At 36.1% G+C, this 10,053-nt stretch overlaps 2 protein-coding genes across 2 annotated transcripts; both read right to left on the bottom strand.

The window, feature by feature from the left end:
- Positions 1-862: 862 nt before the first annotated feature.
- Positions 863-4,607, bottom strand: nppa (natriuretic peptide A). The gene is made up of 3 exons (XM_055056888.1): positions 4,485-4,607; positions 2,965-3,217; positions 863-2,170 (listed from the first exon to the last, which is right to left on the bottom strand). Exons 1-3 carry the CDS (start codon positions 4,593-4,595, stop codon positions 2,166-2,168), a joined length of 369 nt encoding a protein of 122 aa, XP_054912863.1. The 5' UTR covers positions 4,596-4,607; the 3' UTR covers positions 863-2,165.
- Positions 4,608-7,146: 2,539 nt separating this feature from the next.
- On the bottom strand, positions 7,147-7,954 carry nppb (natriuretic peptide B). The gene is made up of 3 exons (XM_055056921.1): positions 7,789-7,954; positions 7,423-7,708; positions 7,147-7,331 (listed from the first exon to the last, which is right to left on the bottom strand). The coding sequence occupies exons 1-3, from the start codon at positions 7,927-7,929 to the stop codon at positions 7,315-7,317; spliced, it is 444 nt and encodes a 147-aa protein (XP_054912896.1). The 5' UTR covers positions 7,930-7,954; the 3' UTR covers positions 7,147-7,314.
- Positions 7,955-10,053: the final 2,099 nt, after the last annotated feature.

The raw sequence follows: 10,053 nt of genomic DNA, 5'->3' as shown, positions 1-10,053 counted from the left end.
AAATGTTCCCCTTGTTCATCATCATGCTCTGATTGACCAGCAGGATCTCTGTAATGGACAGACCAGTTCTCCCAGTCCCACCATTACAAACCCACAGTGGTGTTCCCTCTTCAGTGCCTGTCCGATGCGGTTCGATTCAGTCTGAATTAAAAACAGACTTCAGCATGAATCATCTGACAGCCGTCGGTTTTATTTAGTGTGATCCACAGCAGCTTTAGCAGCAGAGCCACAGATTCACACCGACAACGAATCACGGCCACTGAAGAAATAAGGAGAACCATTCTGGCCAAAAATCTCAGAAATTCTGAGATTGATCTCAAAATGTTTTAGAAAAAGAAAGGAAATGTATGAACCTGAAAAGTTTAAAATTTGATACGGAAAAAAATCTGAAATTTTGAGATTAGTCTCAGAAATGTTCTAGGAAAAAACTTGGAAATTTCTGAATTTTTGGCAGAAATTTTCTCGAATTGCTTTAATCTACAGCGAAGTGACTGGAGAGGGAAAAAGGGAGTAAATTTCTTCCAAAAAATTAAGATTTTTTCTCAAAAAAACTTGAAAACCCAAAAAAATTCTGACAAAAGTTCAACATCTTTTATGTTTGTCTTTTTTTTCAGCAACTTTTCAAACCTGGAAATTTCTTCTTTTTTTTTCTAAAACAAATTTCGGCTGAAATTTACTTTGCCCTTTTTCATATCTATTATACCTTCATCCTTTAGTATTTTCTGGGTTTTTGTGAAGGTGATTCTTTCTGTTTGGCTTCAGTATTTCTGAATATTCCCCTCTGATTCTTGTTTAACAGTTTTATTGTTTTTATTGTGACACTCATGATGATAGAAACAAAACAGGATTTAATTGTCTGAAATCACTTTATTTAATTTGTTTTTACAATGATCTCATCTTCAGATTAATCAGAAACATAAAAGTGGATTAAAATCAATAACAGATTTACATGAAGATCAGTCAGCTGAGGATAATAAAACTATGTAATATATTACATCACATACAGTAATAAAAAATTAGAACATTCTTTAAAAATGTGTATTAATTTGGACAAATGGAGATTTAATGTCAATTTTAACATTACTGGGAGGTTTATGTAACATATCCATTAAAGCTGAAGACATTTCCAAATATTCAATAAATTATAATATGAAAACCAAAACAAGCTCCGCCCCCCCGGCTCTTTGGAAATATACCAGGACTTTTATTTTGGCGGGACTGGCAGTGAAAGTGGTTGGATTGGTGTTTGTTAAGTTATAAAGTCAAAGACTAAAAGCAATAATTTGGGGTCATTTAGTCTGAAATAACAAAATTTCAGTCGTAAATGGCAATTTAAAAGTAAATATTTAATTAGAAAGTTGAATAAGCAAAATATTTAGTTTTTAAATGAAATATTCACAAACTAAATAGTTGTAAATATTTACAATTAAATATTTAGTTACTCTGTACAGTGGAGAAACTAAATATTTTTAGTTTTTATACTGAAAATTGTTTACAAATTATTTTTGTTTGTAAACACAATTGTAGCTAAATAAACAATTTAGTTTAAATTATTTAGTGAGCTAGGTAAGCTAAACTACATATTTAGATAATTTAGTTTTCTAATTAAATGTTACAAAGCTTATTTAGCTTTTTAATTAAATATTTAGCTCACAAATTATTTAGTCTGTCATAACAGAATTGTATTTATAAATGTCACAGTTTTAAACTAAATATTTTATTTCCAAGCTAAATATTTAGCTCCAAACTAAACATCAAGTTGTTCAGCTAACTATTTAATTAGTAAGCTAAATAATCTAAACATTTAGTTTAACATTTCAGTGTCATTTATAGATCTTATAATAGATCTTACATAAACAGTGTTTTTACTTTTGCATACATCATTAAAGCTAATAAATTAAATTAACCTCTGAAAACTTTTTACTGAGCTGTAATGTGAATTATATATGTTTATATATATAAAAAAGTATTTTTTTCTTTTTTTATCTTTAATTTTACATGTTTGTGTTAGAAAACAACACACAGAGTAAGTTTTTCTGCTGGCAGATGAATTTCCACTTCAGATGATGAACCACTCATATTTACATGATCAATAATCAGTTTTCACCGGAGCAGGATGACACAATCAGGGCTTCAGGCTCAGAATGATCCAACGGTCCGTCCGGCTACCCTGGGAATGAAAAACAATCACAGAAACATAATTTATGGGTGTTTGTGAGAGTATATAAACCTTATTAGGGGAAGTTTTAGTGAAATTTTTCATTCGTTCATAAAGTTACACAAAACTTAACTTCAATATTTGTGATATTTACCTTCTCAAAAAATAAAAAGTAAATTTTTTAAAGTCATATTATCTCCATGTTATTATTTAATTTATAAATGTCACAGTTTCAAACTAAATACTTAGCAAACTGATATTTAGTTCCAAATTAAATATTAATATTTAGTGTACAAAATAAACGAAACACTTAGATATTTAGATCCCAACTAAATATTTTTAATGAGCAAGTTAACAACTTAGCTCTACAGCATTTAGCTCTGAGTTAGTTGAACATTTAGCTCTGAGTGAGCTAAATGTTTCGTTAGCATGTTTAGTTCTGGGTGAGCTAAATGTTTCGTTAGCATGTTTAGCTCTGGGCGAGCTAAATGTTTCGTTAGCATGTTTAGTTCTGGGCGAGCTAAATGTTTCGTTAGCATGTTTAGTTCTGGGCGAGCTAAATGTTTCGTTAGCATGTTTAGCTCTGAGTGAGCTAAATGTTTCGTTAGCATGTTTAGCTCTGAGTGAGCTAAATGTTTCGTTAGCATGTTTAGTTCTGGGTGAGCTAAATGTTTCATTAGCTCGGTGATCGGTCACCTCGGTTCACCTCAGTCCCAACTATGAATTAAACTGAAAATCCTTCAGAGGGCCCCGCACGGCCCCCGGACCGCGCTTTGGTCCCCCTGACATCGCCCCCTGTGTGGTACCTCTGCCGCTGTTGCATCCCAGGCCGCTGATGTTTCCTATCCGGTCCATGCGTGCGCCGAAGCAGCTGGAGGCCCGCTTCCTGAGGCTCAGCAGCAGGTCGTTCAGCCGGTTCCGCTGACTCGCCTCAGACGGCCGGTTCTGCTGCTCCGGGCTCCCGTCCTGGCTCGGATCCGCTTCCCAGATCGGCTCCTTGTAATCCGACTCGTCCTGAGCTTCGCTGGCCAGAGTCTCCTCGATCCGCTCCAGCAGCGACTGCAGAGGTAAAAACGGCTCCAAGTTAATCTGATTCACATTATGAGGCACAGAATAAATCAGCATTTACTTTTATTTCCATTATTTTTGTCATACTTATTTTCTTTACATGCATTATTTTTCCAGCCCATTTGTTTGCGTTTTGGTGGGAACATCAGAGATCCTCTGAGCACTAAGAAGCGTTATCGAAGGCCCTTCCTCTCAGCAGCGGTTAAACTCTAAAACCTCCCATCTCATCTAAACTGTTTCAGATTTTATTGTTAGTCATTTCTTTTACACTAATATGGAGAACTGTTTGCACATTTTAGACGGTTCAGGACCTGAATACGTTGTTTTATTGTGAAAGTTTGACTTTAATTTACGTAACTTGATTTTATTTTTTGCTTTTATTGTCGTCTTTATGTGAAGTTGCATGGTTTCATTTGCAGCTGACAAACATTTTTTTCTGTGTTGAGGGACAAAAAATGTCTTTCTATTATATTCTTAAAGGAATTGAGCTTTCTTTTATTTTTCTTCACATTTCTGAGGAAAAGATTTTGTGGTTTAAAGTAGTTCTGTCACAGTAACAGGCTGTGCTGGATATTAATTGTCCCAGAAATTATTGCAATAAACAATAATATTGTTTTTATTTTTTAGACCATTTCAACTAAAATGATGATCATGGCAAAATAATAATAACAAGAGCAAATTCTCAGAAATCAATAAACTTTAAACTGTAATTAATTATATCCTATTATAATTTATTATAATTTCCACAATAAAACCAACATAAACAGGAAAATTTTAAAATTTAACAAAATTACCTTTTTAATAGTTTTAAGTGATGCTACTGAAAGTTTTAATATGAAAAAATAAATAAATATTATTTCAACCCGATAGTCACAGGACCGTAACAAATCCAACTTAACTTGGAAATAAGGACAGAAAATATTAGGGAAATATTAAAAAATGGAATAAAAATTACACCTAAAAAGAGGAAAAAAATCCAACATGGCTGCCATAAGAAAACATCTGACTGATGAAGCTCCATCGAAGTGCAAACCAGGGGTGTCCATAATGTGGCTCAGAGGCCATTTGTGGCTCTTGGAGTGATTTTGGTTCCTTTCTACAAAAATCCAACAAAATCAAACAACTTGATTTGATTTTAAAATTTCTATTTCTTCAAATTTGGTTTGGGTGTTTTTTGACCCGTGAGTTCTTGACAAAATGTTTGGACACCCCTGCCATAAACCCTCCACCCCCAGTGGCTCTGAGCTGGTTCTCCTACCTTTAACTGGTCCAGGTTACTGGGAAGCGAGGGCCGTCCCAGTGCGTGCCCAGTAACCAGACTGTGCTGCCAGAACAAGGCCAACGCAGTGAAAACCACCGCCGTCTTCATGCTGTCCTGATGCCGAGGCTGAGCCTGCAGCCGACGCCGGCCGAGGCTAAATACATGGCAACACACACACACACCTACGCACACATGCACGCACACACACACACACACGCACGCACACACACACACAGCAGACAGTCAACGTTGGCTCATTGTTTCATGCATCAAGTCAAGAGCATTCTGGCACCTCTGCATGATAAAGCAGCAAGTCAGATGTCTACTTCACTGGTGGCTGTGTGTTGAGAGGTGTGTATGTGTTTGTATTCAGGTGTGTGTGTGTGTGTGTGTGTGTGTGTGTGTGTGTGTGTGTGTGTGTGTGTGTGTGTGTGTGTGTGTGTGTGTGTGTGAGGACCAACCAGCAGTGGGATGGATGACTTCAGGAGTCCAGTTTGGCTCCCTGAGCTCAGGCGTGGTTTATTTTCAAAGCATCACTCAGTGAAAAAATTTAACACTTTTCGCTCTTCTGAGCATCAAAACTCCATATTGGGTCAAACTTGCGGCCTTAAAGGGACGGGATTCAATTTATCGATCAGAGATTAATTCATCTGGAAGATTCCCACCTTCAGGATCATCACCACAGCAAAGAATAACAAATCTGTCTCATTGTTCTACAAAGCAGCTTCCCAAACAGCCGTGACCTCTGACCTTTACAAACATCAACTTTTAGAATGTTTTAATTATTACATTATTTTAGCATCCATGCTAACCTGATAGCTTCTGATTTCAGATGGTCATAAGTTCAGTGACAGAACATTTTATCTTAATATATTATGACTTTATTAGAAGGTAAAGCACATTTTCAACACAATCCCCTGTTTTAATTATAAGAAAATATTATATTTATATTAATCGCATGAAATCTGATTTAATTTCACGTTTTTTGCAGCAGTTTTTTGCTAACTTAAGTAGAAAAGCAGTTAAATGAATTTGACTAGAAGCCAATCAGAATAAACATTTCATTAAATATATTTTGACTCATATTTTACAAACATTATTAATTTTCATCCAATTTTACTATCAATCACATTAGATAATTGTTAAATAACCTCACTGTGGACAGATTACATTGTTTCTTTTTCAAAACAAAATACTTTTTCTTAAAAATTTCTTTTATTTTTTTACCAAGACAGAATCTGAGCCCTTTTGTTCAGACTTTTAAATGTTATTGTGTAGAAAATCTACATATAATTCTCCAAACTACCACAACTTGTAAAACTTTACTTTGACCAGATTATTCAAAAAAGAAGTAAAATGTATTTTGATAATTACAGTTTCTACAGCATTTGCTGCACATGTGTAAATTTTGCACAGCACTTGTAAAAAAATGCAAAATAAATCATGTTTTATATTAGATTTAGTAGAATAAGGTTTTCATAATTTAATTTGTTTTATTAGAGCAAAATAATCACATTAGAATGTTTTTACAATAGTAAATACTGCATTTGTTTTTAAATAACCAGACTTTTGCATTGTGTTTAAAAGAAAACTTTGCTGCTTTCAAATTTGGTTTTAATGAATTTACTGAACGCTACTAAACACGGGTAACATTTTTAAACAAAGCGTGACTTAAATCCTGTTTTTATTGTTCAGAACTGTCCAGATCTTTTTCTTTTTTTATTTCAGTTCAGAACTTAATAAATCTGAAAACTGGTCGTCTGTCTTAACGAGGCAAATGAAAAAAAATAAACGTTTCAAGTTTGGGATCTATAAGTTTCAACACAAATTTAAAACACTATTTGTCTAATTATAGTATTGTGGCCCAGTTTATTACTGAGGGGGAAAAACTCATTGTTTGGCCTGCAGGTTGTTTGTTTTTGATGATTTTGTGAGATAAAGTTTGAATCCAGAGGTTTTCATGGAGTGACTCTTTTCTTGCTCAGCGTTTAGTAGTTTTTGTTGGACTGTAGATCATTTCTGACAGAAAAGTTTCTGTTTGACTTTCCAAACGGTGTCGCAGCGTTTCTGTTTGCTCTCCATGGTGCTGAAACAGCTTCAGCAAATTCTTATAGTGTAAAAAAAATCCTTATTTAGGTTCAGTGAAGCATTTTTATTACATTTACTATTTCCAACTAAATGCATACTTTATGCTGAAATTTTTTTTTAAAAAACTCCTTGTTCAAACTGGCAAATTGTAACTACATCTGGGCCACACAAGCAATTAAATTGAAAATATAAAAAAAATATTAGATTTTTTTCTTATTTTACCTTCACAATAAATCTGTTGCCTTATTAACAGAAAAAGATTTTAATCATTCTTGACTTGTCCGAATAAAATCATTTCAAGGGCCACAAATGGCCCCCGCGCCACACTTTGGACACCCTGAGATTAGGTGAGACTGTCTTTGGGGTAAAAGAGTGACTTCAGTCAGAGGCTTTTTCACAATTGCTGTGATACAGACTGCTACAGGAGATCTTTCCTGCCAACAGTCATCATAGCTCTTTGAATTAATGAGTTCCAACATTAATTTCCTTTTGAGATCAATAAAGTATTTTTTAATTGAATTGAAGCCTTGAGACGCTTTGACAAAAATAACACATTTCTGATGATGTAAACATTTATTAGACATTCAACGGTACAGAAGAAACATCACATCTATTTTCAATAAATATGTTTTAAATATTGGCGAGAGAAAGAACAGTAAATATTAGTCAATAAATAACATTTAAAAGGAAACAGGTTTTGGTACAGACTTTGGAGCAGCATCGGTTGAACGGTAAGACTTCATCTTTGCTTTGGATCTGGAGAGAAGAAGAAAACAGATTGAGAACAGAATGGGCTCCAGTGTGAACTCGGTGTCAACTCGGTGTGGTTTTCTGCTGTTGAACTCACTGTATCTGCCAATCGTGTTGCAGCCCAGGGAGCTCATGGAGCCTATCCTGTCCATGCGGCGCCCGAAGCAGCCGGAAGACCTCTTGGACGAGTCGTTGCGGACGCTCTTCAGGTTCTTGGCTGAGAGGAATTCTCTGATTTGCTCCTCGTCCAGGTCGGTTTGAGGCTGCCGCTCGCTGGACGTGTCCTCCGTGTCCCTCCTGTTAGCGCGGCCGCCGTCCTCAGAGACTCCTTCGTCCACCGCAGTCTGCTCCGAAGCCGACTCCTCAAGTTTCTGAAGCAGCACCTGAAACAACCAGCATTAACCTTAGCAGCCTTGTCCTCTCTAGTTTTATGATTTTCTCAATTGGATCGTTGGGTACTCACCTTCAGGATGTCCATATCGATGTCAGTGAGGCCGTTGCTGATGGGGTAAGTGCTGCTTGGCTCCAGGTTGAAGATGAGGAGCAGACTGCAGAGAGGAATGGAAGATAGAAACATATTTCTCTGAGAGATGCTGCCGTTCATATCTCCACTCGTTGGCCTTTGGCTCGGCTGCTGTTCGGATGCTGGACTCCACCAGCTGCTCCTTTATACTTGAGCCCGACACGCCGAGGAATGCCGGGAATTTGAACTCAGGCTTTATGCATTCTTGACACCTGATTCTGATAACGGAAGCTGTCGGAAACGGCTCCTTATTAAGTAGCATATCGGAGATATCTGACAGCTGCTGCTTCCATATCCTACTTTGTTTCAGGAAAAAGTCCGACCCACCGTCCACTCAGGACTCAGATGTTGTCACTAGGCTACAGGAAGTTGTAAAATAATATGACAGAGTTGCTAAATCGAGGCGTCTACGTGGTAAAACAACCTGCTGGTCACCAAATGAAGATAAGCAAATTCTTTTCTGGGGTTCAGACTGTGACCTCATTTCCTTCACTGCAAAAACACAAAACCTTATCAAGTATTTTAGTTCCTGATACAAATAGTTTAATGCGCTTGACATAAGACAAAACTGACTTACAAGTAACTTTTGATTGAGATATTGTAACTTGTTTTAAGTAATTCCTTAATAATTGGAAAAATGTATTCGTTCCATTGGCATATTGTTTCATGACATTTTTCCATGTTATAAGTGACATAATCTGCCAGTAGAACAAGAATTAAGGAATTAACTTAAAACTTTTCTTGCTGAAAAGTTGATTTATGTTAGTGTTGTCTGATTTCTATTCTAAGATATTTTCACTAATAACTAGATGAAAAATACTTGGTCAGATTTTGTATGTTTTTCAGTGTTCAGAACCAAAAAAGACAAACATTTTTCCTCTCAGTGCTAATAACTCGACAAAAATACTTCAGAATAAACCAAATAATAGTGATTATGCAGTCACTATTTATTATCACCTTTTGCTATGTTTTGATTATTAGAGCAGAGTAAAAAACACAGGAATGTTTGGTATGATAGATATGCATGTTTTACTTGTAGAACTTGAACTGTTTTATCAAAGAGCTAAATATAGAGCAGAAACCATGTGGTCATTAGTTTCCTATGATGGCAGATCTATTTAGCGCTGCAGCCGACCAAAATACTCATCTGCTGTGTTTTTTCCATAAATACCATTTTAACAACGAATTTCACATATCAAAAATGGATTGATTAATTAATTTCCTACAACAGTAAGTATTTGTTTTTTTAATTATTTTACACTTTTCAGTTATTTTTATAGTTAATAGATCTATTCCGTGACTTTTACTCATAGGCGTGTCCCAAAAATAAATAAATTCCCATAAGAATCCCGAAAATGTCCCCAAATCGAAAGAAAAATGCTAATTAAGCTTACAAACACAAAATAAAATTAACAAACTGACTTCAGCACGAACATAAAAATATTCTACAAATAAAACTAGCCAATTATGCAGTAATTAAAGGTAGATTGACATGTTTTTGTTCCGCGTCTCGGCCTCCATTTTATAGCTTCCCAGGCCGTGGTGACGTCATGACGCTGTACGTTAGGTGGCGGGTTTGAGCTGGTTTGCGGTCCGCCATTACAGAAAACAAGAAGAAAGAGAGACATTAAACACGTCTGGCGTCGTTCGGGGAAAACATTTGGACTCATTTTGGTTTCTGTGTTTTAAGGAAGACGGAGCTTTGAGAGTTTCACCGGTCAAAGTCTGGAAAATGAAGATGGAGGAAAAACTTGGAGCAAAGCGACAGCGAAGCTTTAATGAGGTAGGCCGGTCCGTCGGGTACTGGGCCGGTCCGCCCGGTACTGGGCCGATACTAAGCCGGTCCGGTACTGGGCCGGTCCGAGTGGGAGAGGTTAGCTAAGCCAAGGTAAGCATTTGTTAATGTTTAAAGCTTAAATAATGCAGAAACTGCCCCTTAAACAGACTGGAGAAGATCATGAGGTTCCTTTGCACATGTATGATTGAAGCAGGAAACAACGATTAATCGTTTAGAATCAAAAATCGGAATCAAATTTAGAGGTGGTAAAATAATTACGACTCAAAAGCAGAGTTTGCTGAACCTTGGGTGAAGCCAAATATATTTTAATTAATTTAACAAACGTTTTCAGGGAAATTGTGAACCAAATCCTGGTTTTATTACTGAGAATTGACATGTTCCTGTTTTCAATAAGAAACAAAATCTGC

The sequence above is a fragment of the Poeciliopsis prolifica genome, unplaced genomic scaffold (genome assembly GCF_027474105.1).
Source record: "Poeciliopsis prolifica strain line A6 unplaced genomic scaffold, Auburn_PproV2 SCAFFOLD046, whole genome shotgun sequence".
Taxonomy (NCBI): domain Eukaryota; kingdom Metazoa; phylum Chordata; class Actinopteri; order Cyprinodontiformes; family Poeciliidae; genus Poeciliopsis; species Poeciliopsis prolifica.
This window is presented reverse-complemented; position numbering and strand designations above follow the sequence as displayed.

Excerpts from the sequence above, each read along its gene's own strand:
- nppa (XM_055056888.1), bottom strand. The coding sequence starts at position 4,595 with ATGAAGACGGCGGTGGTTTTCACTGCGTTGGCCTTGTTCTGGCAGCAC. Across the intron at positions 3,218-4,484 it reads GTAACCTGGACCAGTTAAAG|TCGCTGCTGGAGCGGATCGA; the intron begins GTAGGAGAACCA and ends TTACCTCTGCAG.
- nppb (XM_055056921.1), bottom strand. The coding sequence starts at position 7,929 with ATGAACGGCAGCATCTCTCAGAGAAATATGTTTCTATCTTCCATTCCT. Across the intron at positions 7,709-7,788 it reads TCGATATGGACATCCTGAAG|GTGCTGCTTCAGAAACTTGA; the intron begins GTGAGTACCCAA and ends TGGTTGTTTCAG.